Consider the following 24676-nt stretch of genomic DNA (forward strand, 5'->3'; position numbering starts at 1 on the left):
TTGAACACAGGACAGGTTAGCTTTTAAAGTTCATTATACCAATTCTGAACTACCGTATACTGTTTATTTGTGTGACTGACTTGTCTTGATTTGATCAGTGGTAGAAAGTAATTAACTGTATTTATTTAAGAACTGTACTTAAGTACAATTTTTTAGGTATCTGTACTTTACTCAAGTATTTCCATTCAATACTACTTAATACTTCAACTACATTTAAGAGGGAAATATGATACATTTTACTCCACTTCATTTGTTTGACATCTTTAGATTATTCAGATTATTAATACAAAATATGATAAATAATAAATGATGATGTATTTTATATGTTAATCCACCCACTTTTACCAGATGCAACATTTAAGTAATGTAACTTAATGCATTAAATATTATTATCCAGTAATATAATTATAATTTTGAAACTGGCCATTTTGTATAATGAATCATTTTAATTTGTACTATATATATAATATAATATATAATAGACTTTTATATGGTCTTTTTACACTGTTGTATTGCTACGTTTACATAAGTAAAAGATCTGAGTACTTCTTCCAACACTGGATTTGAGTTTGTATTTTATATAATTTGTTTTTGGGGTTCTCTTTCAAAATATTTTCATGATATTGATTTGACTTCCCTAATGCCTATTACTTCCTGCTTCATTTTGCATTCAGCACTAAATGAGTGAAATTCATCTGTACCATCTGTATCCTTTCAGAAAACTGCCAGTGTGACTTTTGGTTTGTTTACGTAATCTATATTTTGGGCTATCATGCTTTCCGTAGAGAGGTGGAGCAGTCACGTGATCCAAAGATTGTGATTGCGGAGTTCCTGGAACAAACAAAACAAATGACAGCTGACCAGCGGACGGGGCGGCCTCCGCTTGTCACTCTATTCGACGTGTTGAAATCTTTTTATGATAATGTAAGCAACAATAAGGAGACTTAGAGCCGCTGGTGAATTGAGTGCTTAGGAGAAAGACGAACGAACTAACGAGCTAACTGCTACGTGTTAGCTTAGTTTAGCTTTGGTAAAACGTCTTCAGTTGTTTGGCTGTGGATATCACAAGGAACTGGTTTTGTTTTCAAAAACTGTATTCTCTGGATAGTATGTATTAAAAGTATTAAAATACATGCTAGTTGTTGCTTTGCTAACCTCTGCGAGCGACTGTTCTCAACGCGTCATACCAGAGGGTTTTGTTTACAACCTGTGAAAGTGTTTATCTTGACTACACAGCCAAACTAACTGCTGCTTATCGCAGGATAGACCTCGCTAGCTATTCCAGCTAATGGTTGCTGTTTATCCAGTTTACGCATGATGACCGTTTGTTGCCAGTTGATCAGCATCGTTTCCACCAGGAGACATCTCAGTCAGCTATATGTCAATGTGATCTGAGTTGTGGAAAAAGCTGAACGATGGAGGCTGTAAGACCAAAGAAGACCAAGACAAAAACCAGCGGAAAATCTCAGGTGATTAAACACATTTCACACTTCATTCTTTTTCCTTTGAGGTCACAGGTGGAAGGCCTATTCCAACAAGCATTGTTCTAGTTGAGGCTGGACATTACAAAGCAAAACGGTTTCAAAAACACTCCTCACAGCTATGGAGTATACAATCCAACATAAATGTATGTCTTGAAATTGTGAGCAAGCTGGAAAACTTGCAAAACACTTAATATAAAGGGGCCCAGGATAAAAAGCTTGATTTTAAATGGCCTAGCTAATCACTGTAACACTGTGCTGCTAAGACTTCAAAATGTATAATTTTTGCCACATTCATGTGATGATTAGTTTTGGGAAGTCAAAATTGTTTTTGTTTTGTTTTTATGTTGAATGTCTTCTTTTGTATTTTCTTAGTAGTCTAACATCTTGGGAGCATGTTGGAAATAAGTGTTTTTGTGTTAACAAGTCATCCTTTAGATGTTATGCTTCTGTATCTGATAAACCATAAATAAAATCAATCATCATGGTGTTTGCGTTGAAGTCACATGCTCTTTGCCACCAAGGATTTTTGTTTTTCCTCTCTGACTGTGTTTTTATGTTTTCAGCTGATCAGGACGCAGAAGCAGGCAGAGGAAGACAATAGAGCCACAGCTCCCTCAGCTGTCTGTGATGAGGCCTCCACCTCCGGCTTCACCGACATTCCCCTCAGCCTGCCTTATCAGGGGCCAGAGGGGGCGCAGCAGGACCCTGTTCAGCCCCCTGAAACCACATCTGAGCTATCAAATCTGCCCTCTGAGAAACAACAGACTTCCTCATCACATACTTTATCCACGTCAGTGTTAACTAACACTTTACAATCACCTCTGACGTCACAGGAAACAGTGCATTTGACAGAGTTAAAAGACGAGGAGGAGGATGGTGGAGTGGCTGCTCAGGGGGCTGAGCTTAAAGTTGCAGTACAGACCACTGAGTTAGGAAATGACACACAGTCATGGAACCAGCCTTGTGTTTTAACTCAGTTTCAGATCCCACATGCCCCGAGTGCCCCTGCACTGTACCCTGCTCTCCCAACACTGGAGGAAGGCCCTGTGATGCAGCTTTGTGAAGAAGCTGTGAAAGATAGGGAAAAGGGACCTGCAGTGTTGGCTCTTCCTGAGCAGGAATCATCCCCTCCAAGTTTTCAGCCTGTTGAGTCTGTAGCTGAACTTTTTAGGAGCAAACTCTACCCAGAATTACCCAAAACAGCTCCAGAAATTCAGGTAATCATATTCACCAAGAGATAACATTAAGTTAGATAAAATACAACTGGTTGTATGGTTTTGGTTATTGTATTGTCATGATATAAGTTACATTTATGTGCTCTGTTTTTAAAGTGACTGTAGCTTATTAGACTGTTCTAGCTGTTTTAAAGAAATTCTTCATCCCCCAACATTTCGTTAGTGCATATATGAATATTAAGGTTTTTTGTGAAAATATTGTGATATTTTAACAATATTGCCAAGATCCACATAGTTAATAATTGACTGAAGTAATTGTTACATATTACACACACATTAACAAGTTTGTCACCTTTTTTTCTTCTGCAGCCATTCTCACTGGAACAGCTGAGTGTTTGGGAGCCCGGTGGGGGTTTGCGAGCTTGGTTAGAGGGTGTTGAAATGTGTGCAGCCCAGTTCTGTGCTCTAGCCCGGCAGGAGAACCACGAACTGACCGAACTGCTGCAGAACTACTGGCGCTGTCGTAGACAGCTGACCCAGTCACACACACAGCTACATACACAGTCCTCTGACTGCAAGAGCACTCAGAATCGTCTCTGGAGCTTCAGAGATGAGCAGCTTACACTTCAGGTGTGGTGGTAAAAACAAAACAAAAAAGAAATATAGAATGTAAAGAAAAGTATTAACTAATGAGCTTCTTCTGTAATGACACTGTTCATTTAATTTCTTCCCTACAGGGTGTATGTGCAGATCAGTCTAAGGTGTGTGGATACCACCGCTTCCAGCAGGCAGAGTTCAGTGAAAGTGTGCTGTCTGAGCTGAGTAGACAGTTTGAAGCTCGCAGTGAGCTGCTCCATCAGAAGGTAGTGCTTCATGCGTACACTGCTCTGCTGTCTCGCCTCCAGGTGGAATCATACTTGTATCGTCTACTAAAAGGTGAGAGACTTATAAATTCTATTTGCCTTGAAGTGGGCTATGCCTGTTACAAACATGCCTCTAATGCATAATACTAATATTAAGTACACAACCAGGAGGCAACCTCTGGCTCTCAAAAGAAGCCAATGCGGAAGTGCCTTAAAGGCCAGCAGGGGGCGACTCCACTGGATGCAAACTCGGGGCGTTAAAACTGTAACAAACCAAATGAGTGACGTCAGGGTGACTACGTCCACTTATACAGTCTATGTACAAACCCTACATCACCTCCGTGTTTGTTTTTGTTGTCAGATTGTTCTGGTAGCCAAACGCAGCCCTGTTCTCTCCAACCCTTGAAAGAGGCCATCAGTGTCCTGTTCAGCTTCATTCGTAGAGTCCTGGATGACACACAGTTCCAGACAGACATCCATCAGTGGCTGGAGAGATTGGTACACACACACACACCTTTTCCTACTCCGTGTTCCATTGGTCGAGGTATTTTGTTGTTGAGTTGTGTTTCCTCACATGGTTGTGGTCTCCAGGTGGCAGTCCTGCTGCATGTTGGAGGGTCAGGAGAGCACCTGTACCTGCTGTGCCATCTTCTGTGCTGTCCTGCCGGCGTTGGCAAATGGGCTGCGCCCTTCCTTCAGGTTAGATAGAGACACAATATTTCATTTATTGTTGTCATGTCAATGATTGCACATACTGACTGGAGTTGTCTTGCCAATGTCTGCCTCAGATCACCGTTTGGGGGAACACCTGTGGAGTTCAGCACTTTATGCAAGCTCTGGCCATCCTAATGTCTCCTGCCAGGTAAGTGGCGTATCCCCTTTAGTGATTACTCTTTCTTACCCACTGACTGTGAACTGTTCAGTCGTCATGTCTTTGGTTTTCCATGAGTCCAGGTCATCTTTTCACTGTATAACAACTTCACGTCTCTAACCAGTGTCTTCTGTGTTTTGACTCAGACACCGCACAGAGTTTCTGGGACATCTGAAGCCATGTGAGAGCCAGAGCTCAGCAGCTTCTGGACCCGAGTCTGGCAACTGGACACTAGTGGACGAAGGGGGAGAGGAGGTATGTGTAGACAGACAATGACTGCATTTTGGGAAAAGAAACAAAACTCCTACATTGCAGTTTTAATAAAAATAAAATGCAAATAAGCAATCTGTTTTTTCTACATGTTTGCATGGGAAAACAGGTTGAACATTTAAAAGTCAGTCTGCTGGTTTAAAACCACGACTGCTGCCAGTACTAATGTGTTGCTTAGAAACCACTTTGTTTTGGGAAGCTTCCACATATTATTTTTACAAAACAGTAACATTTCAAGTTACTGTAATTTATACTGTAATTATGTAATGATATGTTATTACCATTTGATATAAACAACAGTAAGAAGCCTCCACTTTGCATCTTGCTTTAAAATAAGTGTAAAATAAAGTCCATCATGACTTATTTTCTTAAAAGAGTAATTTAGCCTCTAAAGTAACTGCATTGGTCTTCTCTGTGTTTTAGGATGAGGATCCAGAGAGCAGCTGGGTGTTGCTCTGTGAGGAGGATCTGATCTTCCTGCTGACACAGTTCCCGTTCCAGCAGCTCTATTCACACATGCTGGGCATGAGCAAGCAGGGTAAGGGAGTCTGTCTGTCTCTATGTCTGTCTGTCTGTCGTTCTGTCTGTCTGTCTGTCTCTCTGTTTCTCTGTCTGTCTCTATGTCTGTCTGTCTGTCTCTATGTCTCTATGTCTGTCTGTCTCTATGAACTGACACACCACTTCCCTCCCAGGTGTGTATGAACCCCAGGCCTGTTCCAGTCAGAAGATGATGCGCGTTTTCGCTTTTGCCTCCTCAACCCTCGAAATTCTCGCTCTTGGGCTACAAACCTACAACAGGGCACGATACAGACAGCTTGTGAAACGAATAGGACACATCATACGGTCAGTGCAGCAACAATATACAGTAACACTATACATGTATACAGTATATAACTTTCAATATTCATAATGCTGTCTTCTCTCTTTCCCCCCAGAATTACAGTGTGTTATGTCAGTGATCACTGGGCCCAGTATGTGAGTGTAAATGGTGCTGGTGGATCCAGCGCTCATGCACACTCTCTGTCTTTGGACAAACTGCAGCTGGAATATGACAATCTCTTCCTCAGAGCTGTTTTACATGTACTCAGAAATAAAAGGTGAGGAATCAGCCTCAAGTTTCCATTTGAACTGGATTTGTTTTTTTCTGAATTCACATTTATCTTCTGTTGTACTTTCCCACAGGTTGGGCATTTGGTTGTTTATGTCCGAGATGCCGTATGGGACTCTGTCCAGCTCTATGCTCTGGAGGGTCCTTTATGTTATGCAGTGCGCAGAGACAGTGGGACTGGAAACGCTCGGCAATGCTAGTGACGCACGCTCCTGCATTCAGGCTCTTAGAGGTACCAGTATACACTCATAACCTGCACAAACTATTATCTTTAAACCCTAAGAAATGTAACTAACATTGGAATTGTAGCAATGCTTAGATGTGGCCGGATATATCTTAAACTCAGCTTATACATTTTTTTAATTGAAACTTTCTCAAACTAATAAACTCAATTTCTAAGACATTTGGTACATCTATTGCACTTGGATTTTAAAACCACGTTCATCCTCGTTGTGTTATTCTTCTCAGTCTGATGTTGGCAGCTGCCACGTCATGTTTTATATGATCTGTCTGTTACAGACCCAGAGCACCAGGAGAGGTTCGAGCACTGGCTGTGTGAAGTGAACAGCTCTGATGGCATCTCCCTCCTCACCGCGCTAGCACACATGGCTACACCGACTCAGCACTCTGACCCTGCATTCATCACAACCGTAACTCTGCTGGTGTACCAGGTATGAAAAGGAGGAGGCATGCATAAAAAGATGTAATTTAGTCAAACAAAGCTACTGCATTAGTGGGATACTATATGTACTACATGAAATAAAACACTGTTTTTTTATATAGAATACCAAAAGTAACTAATGTAAAAATAAGAAGGTAGCATAGAGAAAAACATAAAGTTTCAAGGATAAATAACACTGGTAAAAGAATCGTCACCCTGGTCCCTTGGTGAGGAAACATACAGTACCTAACTGGTTCTTTGACATCTCTTTTCTTGTTTTTGTTCCAGGTGTCTTATGTGAGCGTGTCTACCAGAGAAACGTACTCTAAAGTGGGGAGGGAGTTGCTGGCTTCCATAACAACAGCCCATCCCTATGTTATCTCTGTGCTCCTGGACAGACTGAGAGAGACCATACAAACCGTGGGAATGGTTGGTGTCTCTTTTCTATTTAGTCTTTAAGGTTTTAAGTGCGTGTAGAATACGTTGAGAGGAAAATAAATGGAGCATTCAGATCAAACTCGTGACTTTTTGTTTTGTCTGTGTGTTAGGTGGCTCTGTACTTGTGCAAAGAGCTGCCTCTGAGTCTGTGGCGGCCACAGCCAGAGGAGATCTGTGTGATTGGAGCCTGGTTGCTCCAGCATCCTCTGTCTACTGTGGAGAACCGGCTGGCTTGCGTCATTCTGGAGGGTCTTCACTGGGATTACACACAGGTACTCATTGCTTTTATTACAAATGTTCTGTCCAGATATCTGGAGTACAATTGTAGGGGTTTGTAGTTCAACCTGCTTCCTCTTGCAGGATGGCTCCTTGGCCTTGTCTTCATCTATCCACAGTGAAGTGGCTTTGCTGGTGGCTGAAGCCTACCAAAAGTACCTTACTGACAAACCGTACAGCGGCCTCATATCAGAGGGAATCAAACAGGTGACACATCCTCTCTTTGCTCACAGACGTTTAGTGTGAACCACCAGGGTTAGTTTAACCATCTGTCTCTCTCTGACCTCCTCCCTTAAGGTGTCTTACCTCGCCAGTGTCCTTCGTCTGGGCGTATCTCCTGAAGCATCCTTTAGTCAATGGGCTTGGCAACTGTTGCTAAGGCTCAAGCTCCACGGCAATGCCCAGAACCCTAAAGGAGCCTGGTCCGTCACTGCTTTGGCGTCCAACCCGCCTCCAGAGCTTACACACTCTCCCAGCATGCATTCTGTCATCAGGGCTGTAAAAGCGGGCATCCCTATTGGGTGGTACCTGTCCATCGCCATGACAACAGTGGGGCATAGGTTTGTACTCACTCACGCAATGCCTGATACTTATGGTTGGTTTATACACGGAATTTGCAATTAAAGCGATTACGAGGAACTTTAGTTTTTGTGTTGATTTTTGGCAACGCCCTGTGAACAAGCAGTTTCCATGAGCACCAACGCCTCCTGTCGCAAAGATCTTGATCTGGCGAGTGTGTGCATTTATTTTGGAAGCGAGTAAAAGAAAGACGCAATTTATTTTTAATACCATTTTTCTTTTTTTAAACACATCTGTTTGCAGGATACATAGCAATGGGGATATATCTGTGTGTGGCTGTGTAATGTTAACTGTAGATTTATGACAATGGTGAAACACAAATTCATATATTGATGTAAGACCACGTCTTGCGTTGTATTTCATAAATAAAATTGGAAGAGAGCCAAGTCAGGATTAGTTTTGAATGCTTTGAAATCCTGTAATTCTCTCCATCTGTTGAACGACCGAAGGTTAAATCATATTTTTGCCCGTGCTCTATCACTGTCCCTTTTTAATAGGACCTTAGACGGGCATTATAATTACCTACAGTATATACAGTACATTAAATCATATTAAATGTATTACATTTAAATACCAGTTAAAAACTCCTTGTAGTAACTTTAAATGAATCCTCTGGATTTCCTTTCGGTGTGTTTTTCTAGTCTGGAACACTTTTGCACTGATGGAGTCGGGTTGGTGAAAAGTCTGATTCAATCTCGCCACCTGAGAGCCGCCGTGCATCTTCTCGACAACATCCTTCCCCCAACCTACCCGCTCAGCTTCTACCTGCTCAACAACTCTCAGTAAGAAAGATGCATCCTTCACTCATGGAGCATAACATATATTTATTGTTGCAGCGACTGTATCTCCAACACTTACATGTATTCTTGTCTCTACTGTCATCTCTCTGTTCATGCCAGGTTTGTAAGTTGTATCCAGTTGTTCTTGCAGTACGACAGCGTGTGTCCTCAAGGTGTGACACAGCAGGTCACTCACCGGGTAGCACCACTCCTCACAGGAACCACCTATGGAGACAATGTCCGACTGCTGAACAGTGTCATTCAGGTTCGTCACAACAAGCTTTTATTATAAAGATTCATTTTTTGGTCTTCAGCCATTATAATGGTTTAAACGATGGAACATTACCATAAGAATTAGAAGGTTTGGAAGAATTTGCAACCAGTGATATTTCCTCAAAATGTGTAAAAGAAAAAATACGTGTGTGTTTTATCTTCCAGAGTCATGTGGTGGCGAGCTCACAGTCCGGTCGTGTCGGGGCAGCAGCGGTGCTGGAGTTCTGGGTGGGGATTTTGACTCAGCAGAACCTGTGGTACCGGGACAAAACAGTCCTGTTCCTCATGGATCAGATCTGCACTGCAGCATTCACACACCATGAGGAGGAATGTGTGCAGAAACTTCTGTACCAACAGCATAAGGTATTTACTCTTGTTAGAGGTTTACATTATTAAGAGACTCTTTAGGTTTCACAGGTGCAGCTGCTGAATTTAGACCTGCAAACAGCCTTCAGTGACATAATAAAGATAAAGATAAATATAACATTAACATTAACGGGTCAACATACAGTCAAAACAAGAGCTTGGTGCTGAGGGATTTATCACATTGTGATAAAACTAATCTGGCATCATTAGTGAGACGGAATAAGCACAGTGTCACCAACAATAGCTGTCATTTATTTCATTTTCATACCTCATACAGAATGCCTTGGGTTACCATGGAGATCGGGGTCTGCTCTCCTCTCTGGTTGGCTGGATTGCTGGAAATGGCACGCCCTCATTCATAGAGGGCCAATCCCTGAATGCGGAGGTGAGGGTCCCTAAAGCACCAACAGTACGTGCGAACACTCATGATCACATTAGCAAAGTTTTCAGTCCTGTGTTGTCTGTGTGTTTGTAGGTTTGGTTCGCCTGGCTGGTGCTGAATATGGAGGCCGTGTTTGAGGAGGATTCTCAGCTGAGACGCTGTGTTGAACAGGAGCTCCTGTCAGAGCCTAACATCTCCCCAGAACAAGCCTTAAAGGTATACAGACACATTCACAACATGTTATACATTTGTCGAGATGGAAATATCAGGATTACTGTTATTCATAGCAAGTGTTCAGTATCACTTGGCACTAAGAATTTCTAGACTCAGTTAGGAAGAAAACTGCACTGTATGACATTTGGCTAAACATAAACTTGCAAAGTCAAAGGGCCGTGACATGGTAGTTAGTGTTTAGCAGTCTGGTCTACTGGTCATAATCCTAAATGCTGTATGTAGATGGTTTTAACCGTGTGTCTGTGTCTGAGCTAGAAGGCGCAGCAGAGGCTGAAGTTGCCGGTGGCACCATCTCTGCAGCGGCTGCAGGTGTACCGTTGGGCGTGTCAGGCCTTAGCCACGCCTCCTGACCACCCGCTCCTTCCCCTGGTCTGGCAGAAGTTCCTACAGCTCTACTTCAGACAACCAGGACCTGAGTACGGGTAAGATGCCCACACACAGCACTATCCCAAGCAAGGGAAACCAGGAACTAGGCAGAATCCATGTAATTCCCACGTTCATGGAAAACCTGGAAAGTCATGGCATTGGTTAAATCCTTGAAAGTTTTGGAAATATCATGGAATTTTGGTGTTTTTTATGAAATGTATTTTTATAGTAATTTTCCGTGGCTAACCTTCCACGTCATGTAAAATAACGCCAATTTTATTTTCTATAGTTGTTGACCTAACATGTCTCTAATATGAGTCAATGTGTTACTATCACGTACCTTTTTTAATTATCTCTCTCTGCCACCTAGCTGAAATGATAAGTTATTGGAGGTTGAATCAGACATGCTTGAATAATGCAAAGTGTACTTTAAGAATATACTGATAGTTCGGTTCTGTTTCCCCTCATGCTTGAAAGCCTGTGCTAGACTGATATGTGCTTGTAAAGCTTTTTTTTAATATACATTTAAATAAAGGAGAATATATTGCCTGTGCCCATACTTTGAAGTATTTAAAGTAAGTCATTTTCATACAATTTAACATTTGGACTAAAGTATTATATTGTCTCTTTTTGAATGTGTCGTCCACCAGGCTGGCTGCAGGTGGATGTATCGGCCGACGTTTCTTCGTGGCCTCTTCTCAGGCCGCTTTACTCAGAGACCTGAGACAGAGAATACAGGAGGTGTCTGACTTCCACTATGCTGCCAGTCAGGCCCTCAGGGTGCCCCCACCACACACACCTTCACCAGACAACCAGGGCGACGAAAGCCCCGACAATCCCCGTCCCTCTTACCTCACTTCTCCTCAGCTACACACAGAGCTGGTCAGGTAGGCCACTGATGTTGTATGTGTGCACTCAAATGCATTCCTCCCTGTTGTTCATCAGGTATGTAGCAGCCATTAATGTGTTAACAGGCTTTTAAATCTCCGCTGATTGTTTGCCTACAGGTTGTTTGGTGTATTTGCCATGTGGTTGGATGATGAAACTCTGCAGAAGCAGGAAGTATACCTTCCCTCTCTTCCTCCTGAATATGAACCACACAGACTGGCACAGGTCATGCAGCGGCAGCAGGTGGGTTTGTCCTTATGTGTGTTTACATTTATGAATGAATAACATGTTACAGGACAGTGGTTGTAACAGCTGTGTGACATCATGTAGATCGTGACGTTTGAATTTGTGTTGTCATGTTTTGCTTTAGGAACTATGGCTGGAGTATGTGGACCAGGAGCGTGTGCAGTATGACCAGAGAGAGGTTCTGTCTCTATGGGAAAAGGTGCAGAGTGAGCCAACCTTCTTGCCGGCCCAGAACCCCGGCTTCACTGACTACACCAGCCTCACCAATGGTACAGAGCCAAAATTGATACTGTAGATCCAAAATATCACGAAAAGTTTAACTTCAGAAGGCATGCAGTGGTAAATGTAAAATGTAACAATGTTGAACTTTGACTTTTTCTTAGTAGTTACTAGTTTTAATGGTTTGCTTTGTGTCTCTCTTTGTGCAGCAAGGGAGCGTATCCTGTCCAACCTGCAGAAGCATCCAGTTCCCCGTCCGGCTCCAGAACTGCGGCAGAACAAAGCTCCTGTAGCTGAAGTCCCCACCACCTGCCTCACTGACTCTAAAGCTGCTGCTGAGCTACTGCAGCAGGACCTCTGCATCCTGCAGGACCAGGCCAGGTACATGGAGGTCATACACACATTAAAAAATGTCCACATCATCAGTCGCTCGCACACGCATACACGGAAATGCGCTCACTCGTTTGCACTCATACAAAACACCACACATCAAAACGTATACAAAGCTATGCACTGATTACGAAATGCATGTTCTTGGTGTCAGGATCGCAGTGGCACGCGAAGCCCAGCAGGTGGCGATGGAGCAGGAACTGCTGGAGAGCCTTCCTCTCCTGTATAAGAACCAACCTGAGCAAGTCACCATGGCCCTGGAGTGTAAAGGGAAGGGCGGGCAGCCGTGCCAGGGAGCCGCAAACATCACTGTCACAGTATGACCACTAAAACCACATGCTACCACATAATACCACATACATTGTTGAACATTTTATAATTTATTTGCCGTGATATATTAATGTGTTTGTGTGTCGTCTCTGTAACCGCGTAGTGTGAGCGTGTCCAGAGACAGGAGGCAGTGCAGACTCAGATAACGTCACTGTGCAGGGACGTCAAGAAGCTTCAAGCCGACGCCATGGCTCCTCCCCCTCAAAGCCTGGCCCAGGCTGCTGTCCACACTGAGAACTTTATCACGTCAGTATATGCAGATGGTGCTACTGGAAAAAAACAAACATGAAATGCATCACAATGAATATGTGTTTGGGAAGAAACAGATGTTTTGACCAATGCTTTTCTATGTGCTCAGGGCTCTGGTGAATATGTATAAGACACAGAAATCACCGGCAGTGCAGCATGTCGGCGTGTCTGCCTTCTACCAGGTGATCTCCTTTGTGTGTGAAGACACACTGCGACATCCTCCAACCCGCCAGTACCTCTCGTCGTGTGTGGAGATCCTGGGACAGGTGCGCGCACATACACATACACATACACATACACATATATATATATATATATATATAGATATAGATATAGATATAGATATAGATAGATAGATAGATAGATAGATCTATATCTATATAGATATATAGATATATAGATATATAGATATATATCTATATCTATATATAGATATATATCTATATATACGTTAGAGTGACAGTTTCAGCTAATATGACAAAAAGTTGTTTTTAATAGATCACCAACTGTAGCTTTAAATGAATACAACTTGACTGGATTTGTACTCTTGTTTTGTGTCCAGGTGTTTATCCAGGGCAATGCAGAGGAATGTGGTCGTGTCCTGAAACGAATCCTGGAGCATAGGCGTCTTTGCCCGCTCATTTCCCCCTTCTTCACTCCCAATTCAGCCCCCACTCAGCTCGTCTTTCTCTACCAAGATGTGGTGACATCCTTACACCCGGACAGCGCTGATGTTATCTTCATGCTGCTCACAAAGGTTTCGCCTGGACACAAATGCAACACAGTGAAGAAATATGATATACATCTAAAGCAGTCCAGTAACAGTAACCACCTCTGCCTCTCCCCGTCTAGTTTGATTTGTCCCGGTGGCTGAATGAAGCCCATCCTGTGTTTTCGGAGAGAACGCGTTTGCTGGAGTTGGTCCACGGAGCTCTCTGCGTCTGCTGGCCGAGACCCTGAGCCTGAACTTCTCATACCTTTTCACCTTTTCACCAAACACTGGACCTGGCTTTTACGCCACCATTTCCCTGATCACTACAGTGACTGCCTGCGTCTTCTTATGACCAGTAAGTGTAATGGCTGCCCAACTGAGTGGATAAGTCAAAGTGATTATTAACTCATAAAGCCACAACTTGAATCGTCATTTACTCTACATTAACATTGTCATTAACTACATTTTCTTGGACAATTGCCCATAGAACATCACATGATGTGAATCCTAGGGGTCCTCCGAGTTACTGCATTATTCTTTGATAATGTTTAGAACGTTTTTTTGGTTTTTATTCAAGCATATGTCTGAAAATACACATCACAGTTACATGAATCCAACATATTATTGGCAAAGATAAACGGGCTTCTACCCATTTAATTTACACAACATTGATGATAGTCTAACTGTGACCCAGGAATTCTAGTGCAAACATGTGAGCTAGCTAACCTGCGCTAAATCACTCAATCAAGTGGCTACGTTTCATAATTATTTCAATAGCTTAGGTTTGTATGCACCATCGAAAGGTATGTGTTTTAGGCTGCTGTACATGTTATTGTAAGCCCAGTTAATATGCTGGTCTACTACATATTTTATACATATGTAGTAGGGGGTCCCTACTCCGTCTCTCTTTCAGCTAAGGGGTCCTTTGACGTTGAAGACTCCTGGACCAGACTAAACACTAACTTGCAAAGACAGCAGTTTTATTTTTTATTTTTTAATATGTCCGTTATGTTATGTTACACATTGGCTGGTAATGCACTTAGGAGCAAGGACTGTTTCATTTGTTGCTCATTCAACTGATTCATCAAAACACATTCATCCTTTTAAAAGATGCCTCCTACTCATGTTCCCACCATCAAAAAATAGAAATATTAATCAACAAAACTGAAGACAATGTGTTTTATCAAGACACAAATGCTAAACCACTTCATCAAAGATCTGTTATCAAAGATGTAATAAAGATCTGATATGGTGTGTTTTTCAAGAATATTGGATTTAGGTGTTTGATTTGCAACTTGTCCAACAACCAAAGGCCTTTTCTAAACTGTACCAGGCTCCTCAAACCAGTTACTGAGTCCAGAGTGCTGGAAGGTGACTCTGCGAGTGCTTGGCTGCTTACCTCCGTCCCGCAATACCAAGAGCAGAGCCGATCAAGCACTCAGCACCGGCGATGTCTCCGGCCGTGCTGTCGGACCCACAGCTTCTCCCTACAGACCCCCCATCAGCCTCTCCCCTCAGCAGGTAACTGATGTTGGTCTTGGTGTCAACAGATTCTTGCAAAAAAATGTCATCCTATCTGTGTCATTAAATTGTATGGTGCTTAAACATTAATTATTCATTAAAACCACGCTATGTGTGATTTTTAATTGGTTTCCAACAGGTGGATGAGACCGTTAATTGGCTGAGTGATTACTTCCTGCGGAGTCGTCTCGGTAAGACAGACCTCCGCAGTTTTGGCCTCTACTCAGCCTGGACTCCCTACATCACTGACGTTGTTTCCTTCTGGGAGCATTTGATTGGTTGTCTAATCAGCGTGCAGCTCAGCAGCTGTGCCAGAGAGTCAGTGGGCAGCAGCAAAATAATAAAAGGTAACTGCCAAATGTCAGCACATGTAGAGGACAGTTATACTTGGGATGATTATTACTATTTACTGTAATACGAATGTATTTTTTGCTTGTGCCTTGTTGTTATCTGTCAGTATGAAAGTGACATGTATCTCGCACTCTCACAGCTCTGCAGGACCTACACAGTAAGATTGTGAAGTTGTTTAAGCCTTGGATCTTTCCCCTGGACACCGATGATGGCGGGTAAGCATCGCACACCCTCAGCTCTCGGGCAGATGGTGGGGAACTGTTGTCAGTGAGGCAGATGTGACACAGACAGATCAGACTCCAGAGGTCAAGAATATTCACATTCCTCCAGTTCTTTTCAGAACTTTGCCGCCTTTTGTTGGTGGATAGCAGATTATGATAATGAGTGAACCAAAATAGTTTTTTTTTTGTCTCTAATGCACACTATAGAGAACACAAAATGAACCACAAACGCTGCTCGGAGAGAAAAGACCACATCGATTGGTCGATTGACAGAAAAATAATTGCAAACTACGACTTAATCGTAGTTTCTTTGGGTATATCTTTGGGTTCTGGACTGACAAAATAAGACATTTCAACACATCACCTTGGACTTTTATCACTTCTTTCTGACATTTTATAGACCAAACGATTCTCATTAGCATATTAACCGCTAATGAGAATAATCTTTAGTTGCATCCCTAGTTTTTACGGTGATTCCCCAGGTCAATACAATGGAGCAAGCGGTTTAGTGATAAAACAAAGAGGATTTCAATATCAGTGTCTCTTTTTTTTCTCAGCTACCTCAAGTGCTACCCCTGGCTGGAGACGGACGCGAGCGCAGCAGGATGTCTGGTTGGCCTGTATGCTCAACTCACTGATGCACTGCATCACAAGTTCAGAGGTGGGTCTCCAGTAGTGCTGTGTTCACACATGCATGAGTGATTACTGTTAAACTAACTTACGACTTTGTGTGTGTGTGTGTGTGTGTGTGTGTATATATGTTTCAGACCGCTTGCTCCCCGGACAGAGAGGTGCACTGTGGCTGTGTATGATGCAGTACTGTGAGAGCTGCACCGCTCCCCGTACACCAGAGTACCTTCTCTACCTGTACCACACACACCTCCGCAGCCTGCCCTGGAGACACCTGCACCCCGACACTCAGCTAATGGAACAACTCTTCAAAGTGAGTCTCTCTACCCTCCGACTCCTAACCCCCTGACCTGACCACACTGGTCTAGACATGCGTGACACAGGGGAGCTAGATAATTTGATACCTTGGTCTTTGGCCCATAGCTCCTATTATTAGCCCGACTTCTCTGTTCCTGGAAACAAGCTCCTGTCTCGCAAGACCTAAATGGATGTGTAGGGGCTGATGTACTGAATAAGTACAGAATAAAAAATGCAAAGTCATTCAAAATCCCAAAGTCTGATAATCATATTTGCTTATTCATGAATGTAAAGCTTACCAAAAAGGGGATAGAAGTAGGCAGGGGGAAGAAGAACAGTTCTCAGTTGTAGTAAAGTCAATCTTTCCATCTCATGGATCTCTTAATACCTTTTAACCCATTATCTGCTTTAGGTGGACCAATCTGTAACCATTGGTCATTTACATGTAATTGTGTATTTTTATAATATATCTATAATTCTATAATTTCTTTGATGAGGTCTCCCATATAAAATCTGATTAATATATGTCTAATTATATTCTGATGACTTTCAAGATAACAGGAATAGCATTGCTATTGTGCATCTTACATAATAAAAACTGAGTACAGTTAGTTGAGATCCAAGAGGCTTAATCTGTTTGTAGTTCTGTGTGTTGTCATAGTGGACTTCTCTCCTTCCTGTGCCTGCAGGTGGAGAGAGGAAGTCCCAAGAGCTGCTTCCTCTTTCTGGGAGAAGTGTTATGTGAAGTCAACTGGGTCAGCGTCCTAAGTGACCACTTACAAACGGCCCCCACCTCGACAACATATCCAACTCTACAGGACAGCGGTACTCAGAAGGATACACATACCATGTTAGTTTATCTTCTGTACATGCTAGTTTTTCTGGCAAAGGAGGAACAAATCCTGAGTCAACAGGTAAGTCTAGAATATTTTGGTTGCCCATCAGGGTCAGACCTCTTGTCCCTTCTTCATTCACTCTTCATTTATTTCCTCCTCAACCTCCAGGACTCCCCTCTACTCAGTCTATTGGTCCAGTCCACCTCTCTGCCCTGGCACCAACTGGACTTGTCCTCATACCAGGGCATTCTGGGATATGTTGGCACACACTACCCACCCTCTTTGCTGCTCAGTGCTGATTCTGCACCTCAGCTGCTGTTGAAATCACTGCGTAGCGCTGCTGGGCTCCACCCCCGTCCTAATGAAGTTCCACACAGGGTGAGACGACTTGTTTTACAAGTCAAATCCCAGATTTATAAAGGCATCATAAACCTCTTAAAATCTAGATTACAGTACATTAAAGTTAGTTTAATCTCCAACATTTAAGATCTGTATGTAGTAGGTGTCGGCCCAGTTAAGGTTTCAAGCCCAGAAATGTCTGACAGAACATACTCATTGATGAATTAGTTTACATATAATTAATAACTCCATAAATATATAAATGAAAACGGATTCTATAGCTGAGTGAGAGTCAATTCATAGGATGAGTAGAGGTGATAGATACAGTCGTTGAGCAGCTTTGTTATGCAGAGTTATAAAAATAAATGCATTTGCCATATCTGCATATACTCTGCTCCAGGCAGATGCATCTTGTGTAAAAGTGGGAGGTTTGGAACATCCGTTATAAATTTAGACCTAAACAATTCAGTTTTCTTTGCCAGCTATGTATCACTCAGCCAAATTACATAATTGTGACACTTAAATCCTTACGGTTGCTGTTGACGTAGAGCAGCAGGAGGCTATACATCACTTGATAATGTTCCAAAATAGATGGATTTTGGCCAAATACCCTCCCAAGCTTTACTGTGCACAAGACTGCTCGAAGATCAAGCATTATTTTCTCTTACATTTGTTCAACTCCAAACCTAAAAATAGCCTTCTGTCAAACATGACTGTTGACGGCAAAAATCAGCATGAAAATATGTGAAATTCATTCATTCCAACATACAACATTAGACTTACTGTAAATATCAGAAAATAAATAACGTATTTCTTTAGGTAAAGTTGACCTATTTACTTCAAGAGTCAGATTTCACCTTTCTGCTTTAGTTTTTTGGATAAAATAAACGTGCATGTGAATCAGTAATAATAAATAAGTGACGTAATCCTTAAATGATTGAGAGAATCCAAATAAAACCTAAATTGCACTTTGACATTTAATTGTTTCAGGGGGCAGGAGCTCTAAGTTTAGGGAAACATACTCTGACTATCTTTTATAACGTGTATAATGTATTCCAATCCAAACAAACAAAAACACTATAATCTGTGTTACTTTCCATCTGTCAGGAGGAGACGCTGAAGGCTGGAGTGTACGTGTGCTGGTGTGTGCAGTCATTGGTGACTCTGGAGCAAGGAGGCGGCGTCAGCCTCAGCAGCCTGGAGGCTCAGCTGGGGTCGCTCCTGGAGAGCGTCGTCACATTCAACCCACCAGGCGAGTCGTCCTCACCGTCTTCCTCAACACTATCGGCCATCAGAGATTCTTTCATTTCCCCAATCTGACCACTTCCTGCTTCTTTCCTCTACAGAGACGGGTTTGGAGCAGAGGCACATGGCGTTCTGCGGTCTGTTCAGCGACGCTCTGGCTTTGCTGAATGGCGTTGGTGTCTCTACAGGCGAGGCGCTTGCTGCTCATGTCATTACCTGGCTGGAAAGGAAGGGGAGGGGCTTTCCTATTCTGCCTCTTCTCACGGCTTGCTCCCGCTGTCTTGCATCAGTGCGGCACATGACACGGATCATGGAGGCATGCATTACAGCGTACTTCAATCATGGTAACCAGAGTTTCAGTCGTGTGTGTGTGCATGTATCTGTATGTCAGTATGTCAGTATGTCAGTATGTCTGTATGTCTGTATGTCTGTTCTGTATGTCTGTATGTCTGTATGTCTGTATGTCTGTATGTCTGTTCTCGTCTCTCCGCAGCTCATTTCTGACTGTATGCTCAAGAACTTCTCGTGGTTGCTGTGATTCACAATTTTTGAAAAAACGTATTTTATTGACTGTTTTATACCGTCATTCACTGCTGACTCCTCTTATCCGGCCAGTTGGGTCCGCAAGTGATCAATAACTGCTTTAGTAGGTAAAGGCATTAATAGCAATCGACTAGGCTAAAAAAAAAAAGCCTTACCGAGTCTGTTGCAGGCCAAAAACTGACATCTGCAGATTAATTCCATACCCGATATGTTAGGCACAATACAAGATGAATAAATCCCTGTTATTGTTATCTTCGCTGCCATCTTGACTGTAAGGGAGCCGGGAGGGACAATTTAGTGAGATTCAACTCTATACTACTTTATTTGGGAGAGGAGAGGGTCACACATGGTGGACATCGTTTAACTGAGGATTGCAACTACTTTTTTGGGGAAAGCTTGTACGGCTTATAGCTTACTGTTACAATATTTACAGTGCTAAAGCGTTCTCCTCTATATATCTGTCCTGTGCACATGCATCCATGCAAATGTTAGTATGCTGTACATAATACTGTCTTGCATAAGATAGACATTTAAGTCCAGATGTTTTTGTTTGCTTTACTGCCAGTCCTCTGCTTATGCAAGTTGTTACTTGACCAAAAAGCTGGTTTAGTCCTTTAAAGTTCTCCCATTAGTAAAGATAGTTTAATATGATATATGAAGGATTCACACATTTTTTCCCCCTGTGTGTTTTTGTTTCAGCTGAGGAGGAGTCTGTAGGTTGGGGTCCTGTGTTGGCATCGCTGCAGGTGCCTGAACTCACAGTGGATGACTTCCTCTCTGAGAGCCAATCAGGAGGCAGCTTCCTGACTCTCTATGCCTTCATCCTGCAGCGCCTCAACTCTGAATACACAGCAGCCAATGAGATGAGGACTCTAGCTTTAGTTAACACATGGACCAATGAGGTCTTCCCCAGGTTTGACCCCCCCCCCCCCCCTCATTCTCTCATTTTGTTGCTTGTTATGGCTTTTAATAGTCCATTTAGCATTTCAGCATGTGTGCTTTTGTGTGTCCAGTGGGCCAGGTGATGAAGCCAAGCTGTTTCTTTGGTGGCACAAAGCTCTGAGTCTGTCAGCGGAGCAGCTGAAGCTGCAGGCAGGACAGACGGAAATGTTCGGAGTCGTCATGGGTCTGATGAGGTTGCAAACCAGGCTGCTTCAGCTGGGGGAAGAGAGGCTGAACTCTGGGCTGTTGGGAGCTATCGGCCTGGGGAAGAGGTCTCCTCTTTCTAATAGGTAAGCTCACATGCATTTTAGTAAATAATGAAAACGTGTGGAAGCCAGATAGCGATGGATATCAAATGTAAGAGCTAGAGAAGTTCCAATAACCTTTTTTTTCCTTCCCCCATACCAATTCTGATACCTGAACTTTTTAAACAGCTGTATACTACCAACCCTGTATGAATATTTAGCGAGCTTGAGTCTGGCCCACGTTGCACTCTCTGCTGTCAGTACTGCACATGTGCAAAGCCAAAGCAATGAGCTGATAAATGATATGATAACTTGATATTGGATCTGTGCATAGACTTGCCTACTCGCTGATGCATGTTAGATACTGGTATCAATATTGAAACAACTCTAATCAGAGTAAAATATGAATTCATCAGTGTTGATAAATTGCCTGTCAATGCGTACCTACTGTACATCTAGGTTCAGGGTGGTGGTACGCAGTCTGGCAGCATTCCTGTCAATCCAGGTGCCATCAGAGACCGAGCTTCGACTCCAACCCACCAGTGACTTGCAGCTCTCTGCCAAAGCACAGCAAGTATGCAACAAAATTGCAAATACACTGTTTTCACTTTTTCTACTCTGCAATTATCTCCTAAAAATAACTTGTGTTTTCCGTGGATGCAGACATTGGGAGTGTTGGAGGCCATGCCCAGCAATAAGCAGTACGCCGAGTTAGAGGACTCTGTGAATAAAGCCGTCCAGTTCATCCGCTACCCAGGACACTGTCTCAGAGATGGACCCCGACTGCTGGCCCTGCTAGCCAACCTCCTCTACCCTGACCTCAGATACCTACACATTATCCGTTAACCATGATTTAACCTGACACTCATGCTGGAGGTCCGAGAGGATGCTTGTCTTCTGTGACAAATACGGTGACCTCTGCTCTGGTCTACACAGAGAAAATCTTCCTGGAGCACAAAGTTTTGAAGCAGTGACACTGAATTGCAGTTGCTATTATATCAGCAAGAGCTACATGTCTTATCAGCGACGGCTATGTGTGACAGACGCTGACTGTTCATCAGAGCTCACTGCATTTGTGAAAAATACTTTTTGACTGATAATGTTCAATGAAGGGTCATAAAAAAACAGTCTGAAGCATAAGAAGATGTGATGTGCTAACCTCTTATCTTTATCTGCACTTTGTTTCTTTTGTCATGTTTATGCCTTGTTGCTTTTTATATAACTTGCCTGTTGGTTTTCAACACATCTGTTTTGAAGTTGCACATATTTATTGAAGCAGAATTCAACGCTGGGCTTTAGGTGTGTGTTTCACACCTCCATGTGAAATCTAACCGAAAAAAGTTGAAGGGTCCACAAATTATTAGGAGGAAGTTGAAGGACAGATCTAATAGGCATATACGTTCAGTAGTACCTTCTTAGAATTGGGGGGGGGGGACGGTACGGGACATACCAGGAAAGCTGGTAGGCAGGGTTCAATGCCTGATACAACTATCTAAAATCAGCTGTTAATGCTAGCATCTAGCTATAATCTGAAATCTCTCAATCCGAGATGCTGTACACAAGTGATCATGTTTAGTAACGGAACATTTGCCAGTAATATTTTCTGTCCAGCCAAAAGTGCTTTCCTTGTTTCTGCCAAAGAGGTGTTATTTTGATTTGCTCAGCTACTTAAAAGCTCCAGTTGTTTCATCTGTCTCTGTTGGGTACAAAAACTGCAGCATAAATAAGAACATGCGCTCGAAGATGCACTAAGTACCACTTACACTGTCCCACACCCCTACCTTATAAAGTAGTGTGTGCTCTGTTGTGCAAATCACTGACGCCATTGGTATTACTTAAAAGAGCAGGGATGTCATGTTGGAGCTACTATGTAACTGGGCTTGTATACACAAATGTGTCAGTTGAAGACAAAGGATGATTATAATTCAGATATAATTTTTTTTAGACCTCCAAACTGTACTGTGCTAAAATGTTTTCACATGTTAATTGCCCTCGTCAGTTCACCACTTCTGTTGCTCTGTGCCATCTCAATAATAATCGTGCAGCCTGAAGCTCGCCTTATTGCCTGTGTTATGTGGTGACTGTTAATGTCAAAAGCATTTCTTTTTTTTATGAGTCATTGATCAGGAATGGGTCTGTATGGCTGCTGGAGGGAGGGAGAGACAGAGCTGGGCTGCACAAAGGAGACAGCACTGTGTTCAATAAAGGGAACTGAATGTCTCACAGATGGTATTCACCAACGTACCTCAGTGATCGGGGAACATGTGTAGTACATGAAGCCTCTGAGAGCAGGAAGACTGATCTATACTCCCTGGACAGGGCACGTAACTGCTTTATGAATCAAGCTGCAAAGACTCAGTGAGAGAGACAACGGATCCAGACAGCAATACAGGACACATTGTTCAACCTCTGCAACAAAACTGGCCTGCGTTCTCCATGCCTAACGCTGCATATGGTCAAACTGAGAATAAAGCTTCCTTGTCTAAGAAGCCTGTTATGACAAGTGTGTGCTGTGTCTTAGTAATTTAATTGTCATTGGCATCCTGTTGTTTTTTCTGTGCGAAGGCACGGTACACCCATTTGAAAGAAGATTGTTCAGGAGGGGGGTCTGTAAATTGAGCTGTGTGCTTTGCATGCACACACACAAACATCCAGCGTCCTCATTTAACACCACCCAACTGTCTGGGTGAACCTCTCTTCAGGCAACGGTGGTCTCTATGGTTACAGGAAGGGTAGAAGTGAGAGTGGAGGTGGAGAGGACGGGGTGTTCTGGGCTGTGAGAGAGGAGGTGGGAGATGCTTACAGACGCTCATCGCTGCCTCTCCTTAACTCTCCAAAACGGCCTCCAGTGTCTTCTGTGAAAGCCTCGTCTGTCTCCTCTCGCCATCTATAATCGGCCTTCTGTTCTCCCGTCTCTCAGCTCAGGTGGTGGAGTACACTGGAGCGGCCGATGTTTACGTGACAGCTTGCTCTCAAACATTAGCCTCACCTCATGTTCACTCTCTCTGTCTCTCTGTCTCTGTCTGACACACACACATATATGGGACCCTTTGCTGAGACAGAGTATTCCTGGCAAACACATCACTGTCTGGCAAATTCCTGTGTCACCATGGAAACCCAGCATCAGGTCAGGAATGGTTGTTCCTAGACTGTGCACTCAGCAATCAGAGCAGCACGTGGTGGATCTGCTCCCCTCGGTCATCATTGGCAATTAGGCTGCAGACACAAACACACTGTGCCGAGTGCAGACAATTGAAATCTGACATGTTATGCAAGACCTGCCGACAGTAATAAGTTGTTTTTTTGTTGTTTCTTTGCAAACAAAACATATTAAGAGCTTATAAAACTAATTTGATAATCATCAATCTTCACAAATGTGAGGATTTGAGGCTTTTCCTTTTTGATTATTTTAAATTTGTTTTTAATCATTTTGAGATTTGGACAATTGTTTGGAAAGAATAAACACTGAAGGTGTTCTGGGTCATTCTGACGCCATTTCTCACTTTTTCAGAATTATTACAAACCAAAAGAATCAACCGATTAACCCACAATGAATATAATCATTATTTGCAGTTTTATACAAATAGTCAAAATAATAATAATAAAACTACAACAGTAAGATGTTGCTTTTACATTAATGCATGAGTAACAATCATTTAATATATATTAGTAATTGATGGGATATTTTTCTACTTTTAAGTACATTTTCCTGATTATACTTGCATACCTTTACTTAAGTAACATTTCCAATGCAATTTGTTTTCCTATATTTACTGTATTTCTACAGTGTGGTATCAGTATTTTAATTTAGATCAGGGATCTGAACACTTCCTCCATCACTGCCTATGTGTACACTTGGCACAGTCCCCTGCAGATTTCCATCAGTGCATTGCAGTTGATTTCAACATGCTTTCTGTCACATGCTGAACAGAGGGCCCAGCATGAACAACACTCCACTGCTGACCAGTTGTTCTTCTGGGACAGCTGCACTGTCCTGAAGTCCCTCCCTGAAGCCAGAACACACACTCAGCTGGACACATAGGAATGTCTCTCTCTATGTGCTTGCATTGTTTTGAATGTTTAGTGTGTGTGAGTACATGCATAATATTGTGTGTGTGTGTGTGTGTGTGTGTGTGTGTGTGTGTGTGTTTGTGTGTGTTTGTGTGTGTCAGGCTCCTCCAATTGAGACACCCACTTCTCTCGCACCTCCTCGCCAGTCCGGTGTGGAGTGATGACTCAGGTTTAAATGAGTCGAGTCTCTTTCTTTCGTTTGTTATCGCTCTCGCACGTTGACCCAGCAAAGCAGAAGCACTTCGCCCCACTGGGTTCCTACTTAACGGTAAAAGT

General features: G+C 42.8%; 1 protein-coding gene across 1 annotated transcript; it reads left to right on the forward strand.

Annotated features, from left to right (window-relative positions):
- Positions 1 to 829: 829 nt before the first annotated feature.
- epg5 (ectopic P-granules autophagy protein 5 homolog (C. elegans)) lies at positions 830 to 22832 on the forward strand. Its single transcript, XM_029439540.1, is given in 46 exon segments — positions 830 to 1469; positions 2048 to 2701; positions 3029 to 3289; positions 3397 to 3595; positions 3884 to 4020; positions 4114 to 4221; positions 4311 to 4384; positions 4540 to 4648; positions 5087 to 5201; positions 5356 to 5506; positions 5599 to 5760; positions 5846 to 6003; positions 6291 to 6442; positions 6721 to 6861; positions 6981 to 7142; positions 7231 to 7353; positions 7444 to 7706; positions 8367 to 8507; positions 8625 to 8769; positions 8943 to 9140; positions 9421 to 9528; positions 9619 to 9741; positions 10015 to 10181; positions 10776 to 11012; positions 11133 to 11256; positions 11384 to 11528; positions 11688 to 11859; positions 12023 to 12185; positions 12302 to 12444; positions 12557 to 12713; positions 13010 to 13204; positions 13300 to 13392; positions 13394 to 13514; positions 14493 to 14680; positions 14820 to 15027; positions 15171 to 15246; positions 15810 to 15913; positions 16020 to 16195; positions 16869 to 17093; positions 17184 to 17393; positions 18462 to 18606; positions 18701 to 18943; positions 19842 to 20055; positions 20156 to 20374; positions 20789 to 20903; positions 20993 to 22832. Coding segments are annotated over 46 exon segments (7761 nt in total). The 5' UTR covers positions 830 to 1415; the 3' UTR covers positions 21176 to 22832.
- Positions 22833 to 24676: the final 1844 nt, after the last annotated feature.

The sequence above is a fragment of the Cottoperca gobio genome, chromosome 9, assembly GCF_900634415.1.
Source record: "Cottoperca gobio chromosome 9, fCotGob3.1, whole genome shotgun sequence".
Taxonomy (NCBI): Eukaryota; Metazoa; Chordata; class Actinopteri; order Perciformes; family Bovichtidae; genus Cottoperca; species Cottoperca gobio.